Source organism: Phoenix dactylifera, chromosome 6 (genome assembly GCF_051530095.1).
Source record: "Phoenix dactylifera cultivar Ajwa chromosome 6, Ajwa_hap1_PhDact_Kaust_v1.1, whole genome shotgun sequence".
In the NCBI taxonomy this organism is placed as follows: Eukaryota; Viridiplantae; Streptophyta; class Magnoliopsida; order Arecales; family Arecaceae; genus Phoenix; species Phoenix dactylifera.
This window is the reverse complement of record NC_143195.1, coordinates 35,395,021-35,417,282: the sequence shown is the minus strand read 5'-3', so window position 1 is coordinate 35,417,282 and position 22,262 is coordinate 35,395,021. Positions and strand designations below refer to the sequence as shown.

The 22,262-nt window shown below is 42.5% G+C and overlaps 2 protein-coding genes and 1 pseudogene across 3 annotated transcripts; 2 read left to right on the top strand and 1 right to left on the bottom strand.

Annotated features, from left to right (window-relative positions):
- The first annotated feature begins 6,223 nt into the window (after positions 1–6,223).
- PYR1 (Polyketide cyclase/dehydrase and lipid transport superfamily protein) lies at positions 6,224–7,142 on the top strand. Its single transcript, XM_008788097.5, has one exon. It carries the CDS (start codon positions 6,293–6,295, stop codon positions 6,965–6,967), a length of 675 nt encoding a protein of 224 aa, XP_008786319.1. The 5' UTR covers positions 6,224–6,292; the 3' UTR covers positions 6,968–7,142.
- A 5,146-nt stretch (positions 7,143–12,288) lies between these two features.
- On the bottom strand, positions 12,289–13,214 carry LOC103704745 (uncharacterized; annotated as a pseudogene).
- LOC103704692 (uncharacterized) lies at positions 13,169–21,352 on the top strand. Of its 2 annotated transcripts, none has more exons than XM_088723905.2 (5): positions 13,169–13,469; positions 16,470–16,605; positions 19,048–19,141; positions 20,872–20,955; positions 21,046–21,352. In XM_088723905.2, the coding sequence occupies exons 1-5, from the start codon at positions 13,343–13,345 to the stop codon at positions 21,205–21,207; spliced, it is 603 nt and encodes a 200-aa protein (XP_088580031.2). In that variant the 5' UTR covers positions 13,169–13,342; the 3' UTR covers positions 21,208–21,352. The 2 variants fall into 2 exon arrangements, with proteins under 2 accessions (XP_088580031.2, XP_026659499.4); XM_026803698.4 differs by having other exon boundaries at positions 20,842–20,955.
- The last annotated feature ends 910 nt before the right edge of the window (positions 21,353–22,262 follow it).

Below are 22,262 nucleotides of genomic sequence, written 5' to 3'. Positions count from 1 at the left end.
TCAAGCTTGAATTAGCCATATATAAAGCGATCCACATGACATCGACATAAAATTCAAGCTAATTCAAGCTTGAATCCCATAGGCTTCCTCCACCTTCTCTCTTCCATATCCTCAACCCTCTCATTGCTTTCTAGCTAATGGGAGATATAATGCAAGCAATAGCCTTGCACGAATCGTAATATCCTAGCTGTTGCACAAAAGATGAGAAGTCATGCCACTCTTTAAGGACCATGGGATGCCGTAGCACATACCACATGTAATTGCATGCCAAATTAGCTCCACTAATTCAAACAAACGTTCAGGATAAATCATCATCACATCCACATATATATATATATATATATGTGTGTGTGTGTGTGTGTGTTTGCTAAAATGGAAGTATCATGCATAACGTGTACAGATACAATCAAGAAAGTCAAAAAACAGTACATCACGGAGTGTACTGGACAACTCCACCTCTCCTACCCAAAGGAGGTCCTCCGAATGATTGGCAATAAAAGAGACCACTCAATCTGCAGCTCCATTAGCCTCTTTAAACACGTGCTTCGCCTGAAACACCATCTCACTACGGACCATGGCTATTACATCCATATTTTGGTCGTACTACAATTCTTACCTCGTAAACCCGAGTCACCCTAATAAATGTCATGCCCATCTCAAAGTGAGCGCGGGTTCTCCTTGTCTTCGTTCTTTAACCAAGTCAACTTCCGTTATGTAAAAAGATATAAAATATATAAATAAATCTATTTCATCCTATTAGCTTAAGCTTAAAAAAAAAAAAAAGGTAATTTCAATATAGTATCAAAGCAAAGATCCTGAGTTCGATCTCTGTCTCTGCATTTTTTAACCCATTAAAAAAAATACGGGCCACATGTAAGGATTTCAACATGGTATCATCTACATGTAAGGTATAAAATATATAATGTGAATCTATCAATTCAAGCATTTAGAAAAAACGGTGGGTGCAGCTGGGACAGTGGGAAACCCTAAACAAGTTTCATGCCCCATCTTCCTTTAAGGTGGGGGCCATCTCTACGGCTCCCCGCCAACTTGTGATGCTCGAGACTTCGTGGTGGTTATCCCACTACCTTCTACCGTTTGGGCCCACCGTTGCGGAAGCCGGCGAGGCAGTCACCGACGATGCCGAGAAGGCCATCGTCACGCTTACAAGCTTAGATGGCGATGGATCGGACGGTAGGCTTATCGAAATAGATGATGTAGATGTACAGCATATGGTGGACCTCAACCCCTCTCTCATCTTCAGAAGGTTGCATCATCATCAATGGTAATGGAGGAGGGGACGTTGCAGGGATACAGAGAGCAGTGCTGAAGACTGCAAAAATAAGATCGAAAAATGTCCACATCCGCTACTTCATCAATTTTAGCAATTTTTTTGACAGCACATAAAAATACATATATAATTATCTCCCTCATGGCAACCTAACGAAAATTATATAATTTAGTTCCACATCGATTATTTGCTAAATAGATTTTTGATATTTATACAGAATTAAGAAATTCAAATAATATCTTCCAACTAGTCATTTTGGATATGATCCTATATTGTTACAAATGGTATCAGAGCGAATCTGGTTCATAACCTATCCAAATTAGGAGACACTGCAGCACGGATACATTTGAACTGGCCACTGGCCGATTGTGGTATTGATGATTAGATTTGAATTCTTAGCCTAACGAGAATGTCAGCACGAAAAATATTTTTTTTAAAATATTTAGTTCCATATCGGTTATTTATTAGGTAAATCTTGAATATTTATATAAATTAAAGTTTCGAATAAAAATATTTTTTTTAAAAAATAAGATTTTTGGCTATGCTTAATTTTTAAACACATAATATTTATTTATATATAATGGAGAGGATGACGGATGATAGCATAGTATTACGGCTGGAATGGGACCGCTTTTCATTTTTCCGCGCGGGGGCCGGGATGGGGGGTTTGTGGGGTTGGGGGGACGACGACTTAGGCGACTTCATCACCTTTGAGGGGAGGGAGAGAGGTACCGAGCGCGCATGCATCCCGTTCCCTTTTTTATATTATTTTCTTAGCTATCAAACAACGTACTAATGCCTCTGAGACGCCTTTTTTTTAATGCAAGTTGCTACCAAACGTATGATAGCGCACATGCCCTTAGGGTTGAAGTTCGTGCAATCGCCACCATATTTTGTTGGAGAATAATTCCCACTCTCTGTGGACTTGCAAGCTAGTATTCATTTGCTGTAGATACTTGCAAGAAGAGCGGAAGAAATCATATACATATATATATATATATATATATATATATATAGCTGGTATTTGTGTACGTGGACTGGACCTGGCGATACCAACAACAAAATGAATGCTCAACTCTTGGATCAATGCGGCGCTTGTTTACAACTTGCAAGGCGCCGCAGTTGCTTTCCTCACACGTCACGAGCTACGTGAGCTCCAGCTCGGCACCACCTGCCCCTCTCCCCCTCAGCCAGCCGGCGCCAACTGGCTCCCAGCGGACCCAGCCGGCATCAAGGCGTCGGCTTTCAATGCACGGTCCAACTTGATCAGCCTTGAAGCGGCGATCCCTTTTTACGGCTAAAAATTGTCCCAATTTGACGAATCCAACGGTCTCGATTAAGGAAAGATTCGTCTAAATTTCCTGGACCCTAGGCGCGCGGGATCGAAAAATTCCGAGGAGACGAGTTTCACCTAAAAACACTTTATCGCCCTCTAAAAACTCTTTTAGATAAAATAAAAATATTTAGTAAAATTTTTGAAAAACAATTTTAGTTTTTCTAAAAGCTAAAATAGCGGGGAAAGGAGCTTCTATGAAAAATACTTTTAAGAATTATCGGAAAGCAGTTTTAAATTATAATATTTTTTTTTCTTTTAGAACCAAATTATTCATAATAAAATATAATAATTACACAAAATATCTATTTATAATAATATTTTATATCTTTATTATTATATTATACTATAAATATAATATTATATTACATTATATCATAATTAATTCATATATTATGTTAAATAATTTAATATTATATTAAATTATTATACTATAGTATACAATATTATATTACTATATTATAATAATATTATATTACGTTACATTAATATTATACTCTATCATATATTTATGTATTAATACATATTATTTTTTATTATGCTTTATTGTATAATATTATATAATGTCCTATTTTCTTAGTTTGTTTACCAAATACATGTCAAAATTCTACAACACCTTAAAAATATAGTTACCAAATAGCAAACAACTTTTTTATAAAAAAGCTCTACTTTTTTTTTTTTTGATAGGACGGGTAACTCATACCTGACGAGTACGAATGCACCCAATAAAATCAGAAAACAAAAAATCTTGGAGTGCCTGGAGCAACTCCCTATCTCCAGCCCACAGGGTCCTACCTGCATGACTGCCCACATAGGCAGCCACCCAATCTGCAGCCCCATTAGCTTCACGAAATACATGCTTGGCCTAAAAGGCCCTCCATCCCTCGTCATTGCCCAGATGTCTCGAAGCAACAGATGGTTGCCGCTGGCACCCCTCGGACCTCCTGGATCCAACCGATGACCGTGGCCGAGTCACCCTTCAGAATGACTGAGCTGGCTCGTAACTCAAGCCGGGCATATGTTGAAGGCCTCCCCAGGCAACCTCCAGCTCCACACCGGGCACGGAGATGTCGAATAGCTGATAGTCATCTGCTGCCACCACTATGGCGTCCGGGTTTCTGATAACAAAACCCGCGCCTCCCCTCATACCTCCGTCGAAGATGGACCTATCAAAATTGATCTTGAGGAAACTTGGAGATAGAGGCTCCCAGGTGAAGAACACCGTACGAAATACTATCCTAGCAGAATAGGAACTCTAGATATCCCGAACTATCAAAGGCCCTTCTGAGGATGAAGTATGACTGATTTTCGCCATCTGCACTCAGGCGCTTTTCATCGCGAACCTCGGCGACGTTCTATACTTATCAAAAGTTCGAGCATTTTTTTCAAATAAAAAAGATTTACTTTCAAAGCTTTATTGCTAGGTCGGTACTTTCCTCTATGCTTATCTACTTGATGTCGAACACCATTGTCCCCAAGATGGTGTTGATGAGGATTGAGAGGCCTACGCGGAGCTTTATCTGGGGGTCGCAGGGCAGTGGCCGAGGGGTTCATCTAGTGGACTGGGAGTCAGTATGCCGACCGACCAGGGCAAGGGGGCTGGGTATTCAGTCTCTGCTAATCAGGAGAGAGACGCAAATTGCTCGGCATGCTGCGAGAGTTATCTTGGAGCCATGGTCTGTTTGGAGTTAGTTGATGGTCGCCCGGTATGGCCCTGTTGGGAGTAGTGGGACCCCACCAGAGGGGCGGAGGGCGTCACAGTTTGGCGCAAGATTTGCAGATACATACCTTTGGTCCTATCGAGATGTAGGTGGTTGATCGGTGATGGTCAGAGAGTGGATGTGATGCTTGGGTGGAGGATCTCCCGCTGATGCGGTGGCCGACCCTAGTCAATGTTGAGGTCGTGGAGGGACTCCAGATATGCGACCTTCTTCTCCCGGGCAGTGCAGGATGGGATACCCACCGGATCGATCAGTTATTTGGGGAGCCACTTGCGGAGCAGATTTGGTCACTCCCAGTTCTGGGGCACTCTTGCCCCGACGTCATGGTGTGGCGCTAGCTCGTCCTGCAGGGCTAGAGTCAGGGTGGCTGACGTTTGTTGTGCTATTCGGGGCGGAGGGCAGTTGGGGGTGGATCTCGGCTATATCTGGCAAGTTGGGCTACACCCTAGAGTGGCCTTATTCCTATGGAAAGTCGCTTGGGGCAGGCTACCGACGAGATTGCTGTTGTGCAACGGGAAGATGGGTATTCGCCCCCAGTGCCCGAAGTGTCAGACTAATGAGTTGCTGGACCATGCTATGTTCCTGTGCTGTCAGGCCAGGAGGATCTGGATGATGGCAGGTTTCTCCATGGATTTATGGCGCCACGTGGTGGCCTTTCTTCAAGTTTTCCGACGCTGAGCCGCGGCCTCACAGTCTAGACCGGAGGCAGTATGGGCGACCTATACTGCCTATCAGACCTGGCTAGCGAGGAATGCATGGACCTTTAGCGAGAGGAGCCCTACACCTGGGGTGGTGGTGGAGAGGGCGCGGATGCTAGCAGTGGAGGCCTCTTAGGCGATCTGCTCGGATAGACCTATACTGCCTATCAGACTTGGCTAGCGAGGAATGCATGGACCTTTGGCGAGAGGAGCCCTATACCTGGGGTGGTGGTGGAGAGGGCGCGGATGCTAGCAGTAGAGGCCTCTTAGGCGATCTGCTTGGATAGACCTTTGACAGCTCGAGACATCTGAGGCTCTACATCTGCTCGTGGAACGCCCCGTATGGTGTTTTTCACCTGCAAGCCCCCACCTCCGAGTTTCCTCAAGGTCAATTTCGATGGATGCATCTTGCAGGGCAGCTGGAGCGGGCTTTGTTGTCAGGTGCCCGGATTCTAGGTAATCGCGGCCGAGGGCTGCCACTTGATCAACACCTCGGTGCCAGCGGCGAAGTTGAGAGCAGCTTGGTCAGGATTGAGCTATGTTCGGCGTGCTTTACTGGAGCAAGAGGTCCTCCTGAAGGGCGACTCTGCGATGGTCATTGGGTGGATCCTACAGGCGTTGGGTGGAGTTGGCGATTACCACCCACTGCTAAGAGACATTCAGGCTATGGTTTATGACGAGTTGATGATCCAGACGAGGCATGTGTTCAGGAAAGCCAATTAGGCCGTGGATTGAATGGCTTTCTTTGTTGCCGATCACTCTAGGAACCACCTACGGATGGGCGAGACGGAGTTATTTAGTATTTTTCGTGATATATATTCCGTACACGTTACGTATGATGCATCCGTTTTAGAAAAAAAAAAAAAAAACTTTATTGCCAACGGCTCTCCTAAACTGCTTTACCGGGCGAAGCGGCTTGGCTGACAATAACTGAATCGGTCGGCTACGGGCCGACAACCCAAGCCAGCCGGCACGCATTAGTCCCCATCTGCTGCAAGACAAAATTAAATGACATATTTCAATACCATTATCGGCAAACTAAATATAAAAACCCCAAAATACTTGTACGGTCCGATTATTAGAATAAAATAGACGAGAAATTCATTATTGAATAAAATAAAATAAAATAATAGAACCCACTCGCTCATAGGCCGCATACCTGAGTTGCATTTTTTTATCCCCTAATTCAGCGCTATAAAAGGTAACCGGGATCCGCTTCTCTTCCCCCGGGGAGGAGGAGGACGAAGCCATGGAGGGAGGAGGATCCGAGGAGGAGGAATCGAGATCGGCGGCGTCAGAGTTGCCGGCGGGGCTCGCGTCAGAGTTGCCGGCGGGGCTCACGGCGGAGGAGCAGGAGGTGCTCCGGCCGACGATCGAGGAGCACCACCGCTACAGGGTGGGCCTGGGCCAATGCTCCTCGCTGCTAACCCAGAGGATCCACGCCCCGGCCGCCACTGTCTGGTCAGTCGTACGCCGCTTCGACCGGCCCCAGATCTACAAACACTTCATCCGGAGCTGCGCCATCAAGGGCGACGGCGACGTTCGGGTCGGCTGCCTCCGCGAGCTCTGCGTCATATCCGGCCTCCCGGCGACCACCAGCACCGAGCGGCTAGACGTGCTCGACGAGGACCGCCGGGTCACCGGGTTCAGCATCATCGGGGGCGAGCACCGCCTCCGGAACTACCGGTCGGTGACGACGGTGACCGAGTTCTGCCGCCCGGGGGGCGAGATCTGGACGGTGGTGCTGGAATCGTACGTCGTGGACGTGCCGGAGGGGAACACCGTGGACGACACCCGGCTCTTCGCCGACACCGTGGTCCGCCTCAACCTCCAGAAGCTCGCCTCCGTCGCGGAGGCGATGGCGGCCGCGGCCGCGGAGGTGGAGGCGTCGGCGGCGACCGCCGATCCGGAGAAGGGGAAGTGATCCCAGATCCCTCCGCCCTCCCCGCGGAAAAAAGAAAAAAAAAAATTAGGTCCGCTTTCTAGCTTCTGTTTTCGTGGTTTGTGATGTAATAATGTCGTAATTTAGTGGATGAAAATACGGAAACATCCCTAATCTCTCGTTAACTACGGAGACAACCCTTCCGTTTCTGCTGGGATATCTGTCTATTTTCTCTGCAATGAGGGACGTTTCTGTAATTTCGCCTTTTCTCTTTTGTTTTCTGCTTCTGTGCGAATTTAATTCTTTTCGCTCAAAAAAATTTTGGAGGGCGAGTGCTGGCCCACGTCAGATTCGAACAGATGGCTGAACAGCGGCGGAGGAGACGGCAGCTCCTGCGGTTTAATAAATTCTTTTCAGCTTTCCGAGAGAAAATTGAAGGGTTTGCGAAGGAGCCGTTCGTGGGGCTTTATGCTGTTGTCGCCGTGCTGCCACGGGCATTTGGACCGGTACTTTTTGTGGTGGTTGAGAAATGGGGGGCTTTCCCCTTCTCAGAGCCGAGGAAATAGTGAGAAGGGAGCAAAACTTACCGTCTCTTTCCATTTCTGGGAATCTCATATTTCTATCCCGAGGAATTCCTTCTGGCCTAAAGTTGCCGGTGCACGGGGGGACTCTCTCCGACATTTTTGTGGCTATGGTTAGCTTACCATTTCTGTGCTTGCTATAAATAGGTGCTAGGTTACTTGAGACAAAAATGTAAAATGACCGTTATGATTGTCTTTTTGATGGGTAGAGTTTTAGGTTGGCGATTAAATACGAACATCTCAAGTATTTTATTTTAGCGGATCCAATTGCCACCATTCCTCGTGACAATGCATGCGCCATATCCATTTGGCAAAACGAAGATTAGATAAAAATTAATGAATAATGTTAAATAAATAAAAGTAGAATAGAAAATAAAAATTAAAGAGAAGGATAGAGTTGCTTTAGAAGAAGATGGAGAGAAAATAAGTTTGCTAGAGAGTAGTTAGTTAGGACAGAGAGAAAGGATCGGGAAGATGAGTGATCGAAGTTTTAAATTAATTATTTGCATATTTTTGTTTCCAAAAGCGCCTATATTAATTGCTATTATGTAATAAAGTTTTGTTTGTGGATCAGATGTTCCATTCACGAACAGTGTTGCACTAATCCATATTGAAGTTCAACCCTTATTTTTTTTTTTTTTTTGGTGAACAACGCCAGACGAGGCAGCAAATTTTTTCGACTGTCGTATGAGGGTTTTGTTCTCTGGGAGGATTGTTTGCCTCCCAGTTTAGCTGATCTCTATTTGGTGACCCTAGGCTAGCTGTCTCTATACTACGGTGCAAAGAGCAGTCAGTTTAACCATTATATAAAGGAAAAGCAAAACAGAAAGTGAGAGAATCTGGAGGTGGGTGGAGCATTTGCATTTCCATATTATAAATAGAGCATGGCATTGGCAGGTGACAAGAAGAGAGCTTTGAATCACTGAATCTAAGCCATACAAAGGCCATGTTCTAGCATCACTACACCAAAAAAAAATTTTTTTAAAAAAAAGGTGGAGAGGTGGTGGAGCGGGCTTGTAGCTATCACAAAATCAGCCACCAAAATACTGTACAACATACGAGGTGACTCAATCAGCTTCTTTGTTCACCTCTTAGTAAGCATGGATGACCTGAAATGCCACACAATTCCTTAAAATATTGCGGATGTCTTGCAGCAATTGTATTTATCGCCTACTCTAGCGTAGCTCTGGATCTACCCAATCATAGTCGCTAAGTCTCCTTCCAGGTAGATACACTCCGCCCTCAAGTGGACCCGTGCGTGGGTGACCCCTTCCCAAGTAGCTTTGAGCTCCGCCCTAGAAACAGAAGTGTCATAGAGATAACTGCTCCCTGCTACAATCAGTCCAAAATCAACATCTCTGATCACAAATCCAACAACTCCTCGTTCCCCATTCTCATGCACACTACTATCGAAATTCACCTTAAGAAAGCTAAGGGATGAGAGCTTCCAGGAACAAAAATTGTTTGAGTTGCTCCAAGAGCTAAGTGGAGTCTCCAGATATCCCTAGTAATTCCAGATCTTCTGATAGTCTAAGTTCAAGCAAACTTATCTGCATGAGGAAGCGTCCAATCTGCCACAACCCCCAGACTCTGCTTTTGTCCCTCAAAGGTTATGGCATTTCTGTCCGGCAAAATATGATAAGCAACATAGGTAGCGCCAACTCCTGTGGCACCAGCGACAGGTTTGCTGATGAACTCCTTCAGGTGAATGAGGAAAGTTACAATCAGGATCGGAGACTACAAAAAATCTCAATTGCCTTCAGCTAGCTATCACACAGGCCTGCTCTCGGGCAACGAAATCTGCTTCAGTAAGTGGTATTGCACTAGCAAATTAAAAGACAATACCCTTTTATCTCATTTGCAGCCTTTTCCATCCGAAGTCCTAATCTCTCTCTGCCTTTTTTAAAAAGGGCGAAACATATTCGTTCGGTGAAATGCAAAGAAGCCCATTGGATGGGGAGGTTGGGAGCGTTCTGAGTGGGCCTTGCATGCTTTCCGGAACCGATTGATACTGCTGGCAAAAACACTTGACAGAAAGTGATGTAAAAAAGTAAGCACAAGGGACCAGAGTATAATTCACCAGCTTCACACATGAATTTATTCCGGACTTATTGTACCAGAGTTGCATATGTTTCAAATATGTAGTTTTCGGATTGCTAATATAGAAGACTTATTTAATTTTATTCAACAAAGAGAATCAGATGATGCCTCAAAGGTCACACCCATCTTTTGCTTGGAGATTTCCGGTTCGAGTCCTGGATGATACATCTTTAAGTATTTGGATATGGATAATATAATTTGATTAGCCATTCTCTCTTCTTTGCTCTCTCCCTCTCTCAAACAACAAGGTGACCTTGTTAAGAAATTTTACTTTTCACTGAAGAGCTGTATTCATTGAGATTATCATACATTACAAAATAGTAACCAAATGGAATGTATATATGTATATAATATATGTATACATATGTATGTATAAAAGGTCCGGTGGTGTCCTCTTTGTTCAAAATATATACATCACATATTTAGATAAATTAGCTACATTTAGTATATTCTACAGCCTCTAGTAGTTTAAATGAATTATACGATAGTCATCTTTCCATATGCATGCTAACTACCGGTGCTATCACCCACTCATCACTTCAATTTACTCTTTTCTTTTTTCACATTCCTTACTTCTCTCTCTCAATATATAATATTATCAAGTGGTACGAGACAATACTTTGTAATTATCGAATCGTTCAATTATTCGACACTAATTTATATTATTAATCGATGCCAAGATGGTGGCGGTTGGTGGTCATATTTTTAAAAAGCACTAGCGGTTGCTTTCCCGTATGACAGGGTCCCATGAAAAGGACGTCCCAGCTCAAGTTGGCCAACTTGGACAATTAAGTATTTGAAAATGGCTGAGGCGAAGTCACCTTTAGGAGGTGGGGTTCATCAAGGCCGAAAGTGTCTGCATCCTTTCCACCGTTTTCTCGACCAAGTAAGGAAAAATGCTTCGGAGTGACGTCAACACAAGGCTATGCTTCAAGGGAGATCTCTTTTTTCCATGTAGACGTGCATGTCGAGAGTAACATGAGGTTGGTGTCCGGTTCACCCATGAATTTATTAGATTTCTTTCCCTTTTTTTTCTTTGGTTTTTTTTTTTTCAATTTTTTCGGCGAGTAGCTTTCTTTCTGCTTTAGTGTGTGTGTGTGTGTACGTGTGTGGTGTGGACTTGTGGGGAAAAAAAAAAAAAAAAGAAGAGGGACTTGCTAGGAAGGTGGATGGGATGGTGCTGAGTTTGTTATCGAGACTGGGAGGCCAAATTTGTGGTGGCTGAGAGCCGACGGATTTTTAATAAGTCTATAGTCGGTGCCAAAGTCAGAGCCTTATAGGAGGGTGTCTCCTACGCGAAGCAAATGTTAGGCGCAAACCATATTATTCTGAAGAAGGACTCTGCCACGATGATCGAGTGGGTTCAAAATTCGGATCGTATGGTTGGTGGTCGCGGCCAATACACGATATCCGCAGTCTTTTGGGGGAGTGCGCCTTCCATCAGGCTACCCATGCCATGTCTTCCGAGAAGCAAATAGTGGGACGGACTAGGTGGCATCATTTTCGGCTCACTATTCGGAGAATTTTGTTTGGGATACTTATACCTTGGTGCCGTCTTTTATGTATTTTCTCCTTCTTTCTAACTTCATAAACTGCATCCACACCCATTATATATGAGTCGCCAATGTACAAAAAAGAAAGAAGAAAAAGATACCAGAGCGATGGTTCTCTCGCAGCATGATCACTTCTATTTTGCATCCATTTGCGACGAGTAACGTTGGAGCAAGTTCCGGAATTGATACATGTGATTGCTTAGCTTTCGACAATAAGCAACCTGAAGAGCCTTCTTTAGTTTCTTCTTGGTAATTCCTCTAGGGAAAGCAAGAAATAAGCAAATACAAAGCACAATAATTAAAGCCATGTTTGGTTTCAAATGGCACGGATGTTATGTTCTGATGTATGTATATGCATTGATATTATACTATATGCCAGCAATTATGAGGCTATAGCTAACAGGGATGGTTAAAGATGGGAATATTGAGAGGTGAGGTTGGCTCAATTAAATGCCTGGAATTAAAAGACCCTGGAGCCTTATCTTAAGCCTCTAACGAATCATAATAAAAAAATAAAGTAAAAAAAAGGGTTTCTCTGACCATAACTGAACATGAAAGTATGAAATCCAACGCCGAAGGAACTGTTGGATATGGAGTCACAACAATGTTATGAAGAAACTGTTGGCATATCCTATCACATATTGTCTGAAGTTTGATAATAATGAAAATTTCTTCTGTAAATATACAAGCAACACATTCAAGAACAAAAAAACAACCATGTAATCTCATGTACGAAACACTTGAGAATTTTAATATATTGTTCCCTAGCACTATTATCCTATGTAGTCGCTATCTATGCCGAATATTGATGGACACCATCAACTTGAGGAACAAAGAAATAAAATACACATCAGAGCTAACTCCATCTTTGGAATGGCACTCATTTGTTCCCCAGCACCTCTTATCAACTTTAGATTGAAGGAAAACATTCCTTGTGACAACATTACAATGTCCTCCATTTCAAAAGATCTCATCACCAAAAAGATTTGCAGTTGTAGAAAGATGCCATACCATATTAATATATTATCAAAGCAATCACGAATGATGAGCACAAATAATGTCCAAGCTACAAATTTATAGAAGTCTAGACACACTAAAGGCTACTGCAATTTTTTTTTTTTTTAACGAACTACTCATACTCGGCACTCCTCTTCTCATCAACCCTGTTCTTGGAGGTACCGTCCACGTCCATGTTCGAGCTCTTGAGCTTCCAAGGCCGAGCCTTTCCGCTTCACCTCGGCGCTTCTCTTCGTAACTCTTCTTTATAAGAATCGCATCAGGCAGGACGAGGCCTTTGTACTTGTCGATCTCGAAGTCGTTGCTGTTGGCCCCATAAAGGTCATAGCCTAAGGCATAGTCCCCGGGATTCAGGAGGTGGCCGAGATGGGTTCCGACGGCGAAGATGCCGTCGTTCTTCCCGAAATCAGACACCCGGGCCGGCCACCTGGGCGTAGGCCAGGGAGTACCTCGACCCGCCGACGGTGACCTCCGAGGACTCCACCTAGATGTCGAGCACGACGTACTCCACGAGCTGGCGGCTGGAGAGCAGGGCCTTGAAGGGGGCCCGCCAGTACTGTCTGGCGTCGAGAAAGGCGGAGCGGAGAGTGAAGGGGAGTTGGAGATCTTGGTGCAGAGGACGAGGAGGCCGAGATTCCGGAGGGCCTGGGCGACTCTAGGTGGGAGGCAGATGGGGCAGATCTCGACGGAGAAGGTGTGCTTGTAGTTGTAGATGTTGCTCCTGGGGTCGTGGGAGACGAGCTGCTTGTCGGAGCGGGAGCGGACGGGGACGACGCCAGAGATGAACTCGACGAACTCGACGGCGTGGGAGCGGCTGGCGAAGAAGAAGTCGAGGCCTCCGGAGGCGGCGTCGTGGAGGAGGATGAGCTGCTCGGGGAAGAAGAAGGTGCGGCGGTGGGTGACGTGCTGGCGGAGCTCGACGGCGGCGGACCACTGGCCGGGGTTGGCCTGGGCGCGGGAGCAGGCGGGGCAGAGCTGGTCGTGGACGCTAAGCTGGACCAGGTGGGACTGATCGAGGATGAGGGGCCCAGGCCTTCGAGACCAAATATAATTGGCTGCCAGGCTCCGTCCCGGTTCGAGTTAACGCCTGGGTCCAGGCCTTCGAGAAAAGACCGGCCCGACGGAGAACCGGAGTTTGGGCCGAGGGAAGCGGGAGCTTATCTCCAATGTGGTGTGCGTTTATTACCTCCAGGACGAGGCCTGCGGTTAGGTTAGATATTTTCACTCCATTTTTGTCGTTCTCCTCCGCTTCGATGGCCACGGCGACTTCGTCTGCTACACCTTCCCTCGTAGGTGAGTCGAGTTTCTCGTTCCCTCTTATCTATAAAAGCTCCTTCCGATTTTGTGTTGTTCGATCGGATCCCTTTCGGGGCTTCGTTCCGTCTGGATTTTCGTCGGGTTTTTTTTCGCCAACCGATCAAAATTGCGCTGTAATCTTGTTCTTGTGGTGAGAAAGATCCGGTTTTGAGAATTGTAGCGACCGTATAAATCGCAGAAGATCGGCAACAAAATTACCCGATCTTGGACGCCAAACTTTTACATTCTCGCTTTGAATCTGAACGTCTTCTTGATTCGGCCGTCATGCCTGAGAGTCGAGGGAACTGTAAAACCATCTTCCATGTTACAAGCGGTCTTCCCTTAGCCTGTCAGCTTCGCAACGGAACACCCTTCCACCAAATTCTTCTTGCAATCTCCAAGCCGCCCTCATACCCTAGAAATTACAGAGGCACAACAGTTTATATGAATTTATATTTGTTGGATTTTCCACCTTTTGAGTGTTTAGATAGTCGAATTATGTCAAAACCTTGCTTCCTTTGCATGCTTCTCGTGAGCCAGTGGGACATGCGCACCACTATCAGGTATCTGGTATTGGAACTTCCACCCTTAACCGGCCCTTCATCTTTGTGGAAGCTCGTTGTTGGTTCTGTGGCTTCATTTGCTTCATTCATCAGATCAACACTATTCATGTGCCATAATTAGATCCTTTTTATCAGGTTTGAGATGTTTATTTTCCTACGAAGATCCATCTTGAAGGGTCTGATCTTGCCATGGACCAATTTCTTTGTACTTTTCAGCATTAACATATCAAAAAATTTCCTTCTTACAACATCTACAGCGAGACCAGAAGATCAACCTATAGAACTACTATACAAATATGTAATCAAATCTCCAGCAACATTATACAGAAAGTCTTACAAGTTGTACGTAACTTGAATTTGGAACTTACTTAGACCCTGTTTGGGGGAGCTTTTGGAGGGCCAAAAAACACTTATTGGCCCTCCAAAAGTACTTTTCAATGAAAAAGGGTGTTTAATAAAAATTTCAGAAAGTTGTTTTAGCTTTTTCAGAAAACTGAAAATAGCTTTTTGGGAGAAGCTCTATTTTGTAGCTTTCTGAAAATGCTATTTTCAGCTTTGTCGGGAAGCTTTTTTTTTAACTAAAATATCCCTATTTAAAGATCCTTTTTTTTCCAAAACCCTCCATCCCACCGCCTCTTCCTCTCTCACCCTTCCCTCTCTCTCTCCCTCTCTATCTCCTTCTTCTTCTCAACACCGCTGCCTGCCGTTCCTTTTTTCTTTCTTTATTTTGGGAGGCAGCCCGTGGCTGCCCACGGTGGCAGCCACCACACCGGCCGCCAACCGTGGCCGGCGACCCCTCCGCAGGTCGCGCCAGCCTGTGGAGCAGCCCGGCTAGGCCGTGGGGTGGCTGGGCCTCCGCCAGCCGCGGGATCGCGGCTTCCCAACCGTGGGACCGGGGAGCTGTGAGGCGAGCTGCTTCGGCTCCCTTCTGCCGAGCCCGACCGCGGCGTCCCAGCTGCAGCAAAGCCCCCATGGCAGTGGAGCTGTGGGGCGGTGATGTCCGCCTGCGGTGGTGGCGGGCGAGCCGCCTCGGCTCCCTTCCGCTGGGCCCCCTCCCACCGCCGCCGCGACCCGGCCCCCTTCCGGCGCCGCCGGCCTCGCGGGAGGAGAAGAAATGAGGAGAAGGGAAGAGAGGAAGGAACGAGAAGAAGAGAAGAAAAAAGAAAAGAAAAAGAAGAAGAAAAAAAAAGAAGAAAAGGAAAGAAAAAGAAAAGAAAAAAGAAAAGAAAAAGAAAAGAAATAAACAAATAAATAAATGCATAAATAAATATGTATATAAATGAACGAATAAATAAATAAATATATTTCAATGAAATAAAATAATAAATAAATAAATAAATAAAAAGGAAAATAAAGAGTGAGTGGCAAATAATCTGATCTAAATAAATAAATAAATAAATATAAATATTAGTAATTATTTAATTAGTTTTATTATTTAGCTAGAAAATTTGTTAGAGAGATAAATGGTCATCAAAAGGGTGAAAAATTAATTTACACTAATAATTATAATATTTTATATATTTGTTATTGTATTATACTATAAATATAACATTATATTACATTATATTATAATACATTGATATGTTATGTTAAATAATTTAATATTATATTAAATTATCCTATAGTATACAATGTTATAGTACTATATTATAATAATTTTATATTACATTATATTAATGTTATACTATATCATATATTTATGTATTAATATATATTATATTTTATTATGCTATATTGTATAATACTAGTAATGTCCTTTATGGTCATTTTGTCACACAAAAGTACTTTCTCAGTTTGTTTACCAAACATATGTTAAGGTACCACGGCACTTTAGAAATGTAGTTACCAAACAGCAAATAGCTTTTTATAAAAGCTCTACCTCCAAAAGCTTTACTTCCAACAGCTCTACTTCCAAAAGCTCTACTTCCAACAGCTCCCCCAAACTAGTCTAATCAAAACATTGGAAGGTGTGATCTTTTATAGTCATTTAAAATAATTAGAAGATTTTTCTCATTTGAGTTCGAAGTTTCACAGATCTCAAGTAGACACCGTGCGTTTCACCAACCACTGCCACAAATTCAGGATTTGGTACTCATCCAAGAAGTGGGAGAATCTATGGTTCAGAAATACTGAAGAAAAGCTGAGAGTATAGAAAATATTGTAGAAAATTAGGACCAAAATAAAAGCTAAGTAATGTAGAAATGTGTAGTTGACAAATTATATTTTGGTTCAGAAATACAAGAAACAACAGATTCAAGAATTTTCAATTGTTCCTAAAAACAATTGGCTAATGGCAACAGGAACCAGGATAAAGCCGCATTCTGGCTTTATCCTCCTTTTTCTTTATGGTGATCAATTTTCTGTTTTGTCATTAAAAGGCATTTATTTTCTTTTCTTCTTCTTCTTCTTCATTGTCCTTTCTTGGGGGTTTTAGGTGGATCTCATTTGAAGACACGTAGCCTGCAGTCCAACAAGTTGAAGATGTTGGCACGCCATCAAACTCAGTTGGCAGTTGGTCAGAACAAGCGAGTAAATCATCGTCAGAACTTTTCTATCTGTGCTGAATACAGGTACTTAGCATTTTCTATTACTTTATGATAGTATTCTCTGTCAGAAGTTGCAAAATCTTTATCTAGTATTTGTACTTACAATGATGCTATCCTTGTCTCTCATCATTGAGTACAAAGCATGTTCTTGATTCCACAGATTATTTAGAGAGAAGTTCCATTGGTGTTAGTTTAATTTTATAACTTTGGAGCCTCTGTATGAAATACGTATGGTATATTCAAAATGATATCAGTGTATGTCAGAAAGTGTCTCTTGTGGACATTTTTCGTGTGGTTATTTGGCATGCCATGCACTTTCACCAGTTTATGGTGGTATTCACATGAGTGATGATTTCATATGTTATATGAATAAGAACATATATATGCCGTATGTCAGTGACATGCGAGAATCATTAAAGAAATAGAACGGCATGTTGATAAATTTAAGTCCAGACCATGTTTTTGTCAGCAGTAACCATATGATTGTCACACTATGAAATCTCTGGAAAGATGATGTTGCCTTGTCTTTATAATTAAAATATCTGTGGTTTTAGTGTTAGTAGTAACATGTATAGGTGTAAAATAAATGATAGGATGTTTGCTTGTTGCAACACAAACAAACACTTCACCATCCTTGTCTTCCATCCACCTCTAAGGCTAAGATCTGATAAAGAGGAGTCGTTGTCACTTCTTTATCTCTGGACTCAAATCTTTTCATAAACACCGGAGATAATCTGGTTGACAATCTCTGAGAAAAGAACTAGTGTGCAGTCAACAGACCTATTTGTGTCCTCAAGCTTATCTCTATTTAACAAGCTTTGTTTATTATATCATTTTTGAGTCGGTTGGCATCACAATTAGAGTTTCTTTTTCTCTGAATTAAAGAATGTTACCATGAGTAGCTGACAGGATATTACTTTTGCAAATGGTATAGAAGAGAGGGAACTCCAATTTGGGAAGAAAGTTATCTGAAAAAGATGTTTGATTGACTAGTTTCCAGGAACCTTCTTGGTAAAGCTTGGGCCCACCAATTGTGAATCAGACTTGTTTGCTAATTGATACTTCAAGTTATAAATGTTCATTTTTGGATTCAAAGAAATCTTTGTGGCTTAATAGCATCAGGAATCTTTAGTCTGTTAATGGTGCAGGTCCTTCAGAGTTATGGGTCTTGTGAAAAGTTTTTCACTTCCGGTCAGATCATTATTATGATTGGATATGTGAGACTTTTCACATCCTGAAGCATCTTGTGACAATAATATTTTATAATATCCAAAACCAAGGAGGTTTTAGGGTAGCTATAATAAGGACATCAAGATCTCATTTATAGGGATAATTCAAATGGGGACAATGTTTGAAACCCTTTGGCATTAGAGGTATCAAAACACTAGGTCTGTTTCTCATAACAAGATCTTTAATTGAAAAAAGCACTACTTGTTTAATATTAAAGGCATATATCGAGTTTCAGTTAGGCCTAAATTATCATAAAGGCTAATTTGCTTCTCATAGAATCTTATAAGATTTGTTCATTTTTCCCCCTTTATTTCTTCTTCCTGAAATCATGGGGTGTATTAACTGATATAAGACTTCTGTGAAGAAGAGATACTAACTTTTGGACAATGAGCTGTTTTGATGTTCCTTGTTTTCCAATTTTTGCCCTCATTTTCTAGGTTTTGCCTGTAAAGCAGCTTTGGCCGGTACTTTCCTTGGAGCATGACATCCCAGTGTGCCTATTCTCCAATTGACATCCTTTGGAGAGGAAGCATTAGAATTGTCAATATGATTTGTGCTTAATTCTACTCACCTCCTCTCCATGCAAATCCAGAAAGCTTTTTCTAAGTTCACCTTCAAGCTCTTAATGAATTCAACACACCAGAAGGAAATTTAAATTGGAAAATGTAGAAATATCATTCTCACAAAAAGAAGAGCACAATATATGTTACAATCCTCCACACTTACCCCATCTGCAACCCACCACCAGACATGAACACAATATTTTTCATTCTTGTTGTCTGGGAAGCATTTTCAAGGCATGCTCATCCCCATTTGCTTGACGAAATTATGAAAGTATTTCCCTTTTTTATTGGATAAATATCATATTTCTTTCCCACTGTAATTGGCAGTATCAGCATTTTTCCTCTGTTAAGCTTCTCTGTTATCACCTAATATAAACTTTTTCAGTGTAGTATGCTTGCTAATTGACATTTGGATTCTTAGAAAAACAAGCTTTGCGAACACTTGAAATTGAATCATTTGCTACATCTACTGGAGTCATTTTATGGATTGTGTTCAATTGCTATATCATCATATGCATCTGCTAGTACCTTGAATAGTTGATGCTGATATGAACGCTGCTATTAAGTATTGAATTATATTGTTTCATTTCCGCTTTTCTTGTATCTTGTTACTTGAGATTATTAAACTTTTATGAAATAGATGACAGTATAGTGTTTTTACTTGCACATGCAGTAATAATTCTAGAGGTGGAGGTGGTGATTTTCTTGCTGGCTTGGTTTTAGGTGGAGCAGTGTTTGGAACACTAGCATATGTTTTTTCTCCACAGGTAATTCTCTCTTTTGTAGAATTAACCTTTACGTTTATTTGAGAACCTCATATTTGACTGGCATTGCACATAGATATGATCTTCAGCACCTCCTTAATGCTACAGGACAACTTCCACTACACACTGTCCCCACCCTCCATGCAGTAACACTTGTACATGGAGCCAGCCGTAATACAAAGCTTTTCCTCTTGCTTGTTCACATTATGCTCCAGCTATTGCCCAACATGCTAATTTTCAAAATGTTTGAATATGCATTTTCCACGTATCTGTCATGGCATTCTCCTGCTATAAAGGTATTAGGCACTGAGCAGAAATGGGGAGCTGTTGTTAATTTTCATCTCATGCATATTTTTGGGTCTTGGCTGTTCCTCAATCTTCTCAGAGCTTGTAAATAAGTTACTGCTGGAATAGACTATTCATACTTAGTCTTCGGGGAAAATTACAGTTTGACCTCCTTAACTTTTAACCATTTGCACAAACTTCCCTCTGCTTTAAAAAGCTTCGATTTGCTCCTAACTTTTAATCTGAGCCAATGTTGCCCTACCGCTTGTTGCCTATGATGCTGCTAGTAAAGTCCACAAATGACCAAATTGCCATTCTCCTCATTTTTCATTCTGTCTAAAATTGTTCTGTCTCGCTCTCATCATCCTTGTACTGCCCTTCATTCCATTGGCTACACCTCCACCTCAGTCACCAAGAATCGGAAGCAACTCCTCCAAATGGATGGAAAGAGGGAGTGAAAGGGGGAAGAAAGAGGAGAATGTGAGGGGCAAAGTGATGATAGGCGAGTACCAGATGAATGGCTTTGGCTGACGTAGGCCACTGTGCATACGGTTGGTGCAGGCTAACATTGTGTTACTGTTGACAGTGGAGAGGATGAGATCTTTTATGTGTAGTTTGAGAGGGTTGGCGACTTTAGAGAGGGAGACATGGTTGGGGCTGTTGGAGAGCTAGAAGGAGACGGAGGGCAGGATGGGAACTAGTTGGGTGGGGAAAGGTGGGTGAAGGAGATGATGCAGTAGTGGGGGCATAGGAGATGTCGATGTTGTACCTGCGGAGGATGATGTCGCCATAGTTAAGGACCTTCTCATCGGCCTTGGATTTGGATGGAGACATTCGGAGCAGATGAATTCCTTAGTGGGGGCATATGAGATGTCGATGTTGTACCTGCGGAGGATGATGTCCCCATAGTTAAGGACCTTCTCATCTGCCTTGGATTTGGATGAAGACATTTGGAGCAGATGAATTCCTTCTCCAAAGAGATTGCTTAGCGGCACGGAGGGGCAATGAGGCATCATCGGACTCCATCCTTCGTAGGACTGGTCCCAAATTCATCATAGAAATGGGTGGCTCTATCAAGACCTGGATGGGTGGGGCTGCTTCTTATTGGGACATGGGTATGTTAGGAAATTTAATTCTTTTTGAAGGACTCATGTGATGATTGCATGAGTTGTTTTACTATATTTAAGGGAGATGGATGGAAGGTTTAGATTGCGATAGAAATTAAATTGAGGGACGTAATTGAAGCTTTTTGAAGGAGAGGTGGTGTCTGCAAATGGTTGAAAGCTGAGGGGTCAAATTGTAATTTTACCTTTTTTTTTTTGGGAGAAAAGTTATCAGATGCACTGCAACATGGCTTCCTATCGTATTTACTAAATGTTAGGTCCAAACCTAGTTTTTTTTTTCTATTTGGCACGCAGCTTAATCACAAAGCCCAGTTTCTTCCACAGATCAGAAGATCAATACTAAATGAAGATGATGAATATGGCTTTCGCAAGGCGAAGCGGCCCATATATTATAATGATGGCCTTGAGGTGCCTGTCCAACATTTCCTTTTGAGCATTTAATAATCAGATGGCATTCTTTGTTCCTAATTGAAATCTCGTATGTGGATCTTAAAACAGAAAACTCGTCAAACACTGACTGATAAGATAAGCCAGCTGAATTCTGCAATTGACAATGTTTCTTCACGGTTGAGGGGTTTAAGAGGTGGGAGTAACATGGCAACAGAACCGGCTGAAGCTGATTCAGAAGTAGAAGCAACAATTGTAGAATCTGCGGTTTAATTCATGAAGTCATCTTTTATTTTGTGTCTCCCCTCATGCGGACTCTCTATCATGTGTTTTGACAATATAGACATGCACTTGAGTACTTCTACATGTTGCTTTCTTAGTACTTGGGTTTATAAATTTTGAAGCTGTTTTAAAGCCATGACTTTTTTCTGCTATACAAGAGCCATTTCCTTTCTTTTAAATTAAATTCTGGGGACCAGTTGAAGTATCTTAATTAGGGGTCTTGATCTTCATGTATGAAAGGTGAAGACCTTCCTGAAAGCTCAAATGAAAAATTGAACACCAGACCAGAAATAATAGCATGAGACCTGCCATATAAAAATTTTAAATTAAGCGGAGCATGAAATTTTGCTAGTATCATATGCTTGAGAACTTTTTTATGTAAAGTTTTCCCCTTGATCACTTAACCAAATGCATCCTATAGCCACATATGATCTCTGATTCATCGATCGTATTCTGATCTAGGAGCAATACCATTCCCAAGTTCATGCCAAAGTTTAACCTTGCAAAAGCAATTTAATTTAACCTCCGCAAAAATAAAACCAACATAACCGTTCTGTAACCCAAGCATGCAGATGCCATGCAAGTTCAGAGGATCCATCCCAGCCTGTAATCAAAGTATGCGGATGCCATGCAAGTTACCTTCGGAGGAGCCGCTAATATTACATCATCCAGAAGCGGCCCTGTAAAATTTTAGCTTATGAACTGCTGAACTGACGTTCCATAATATCTAACATAATTAGGGTCATAAGAGAGAATTTGTAGACAAAGCCAAAGGAAATCTGAAAACATTTAAACCAAAGACTAAGCTTAACTGTATTAGAAGCAAGAAGATGCCAACTTCTTGCGGTGTCATAAATTCTTCGACTTTTTGATATTTTTCCAAAAAGCAATTGCAGGCAAGACCAGAAAAAAATATGCCCAGTACATGCTGCAACAAACAATAAACGAACAAATAGATTATAGCAAACTGGTTGCCTCAGAATGCAGATACATTTTTAGGCCATCAAGCATTCTCCACGAGCATATCATCTGCTATAGTCCCAAGA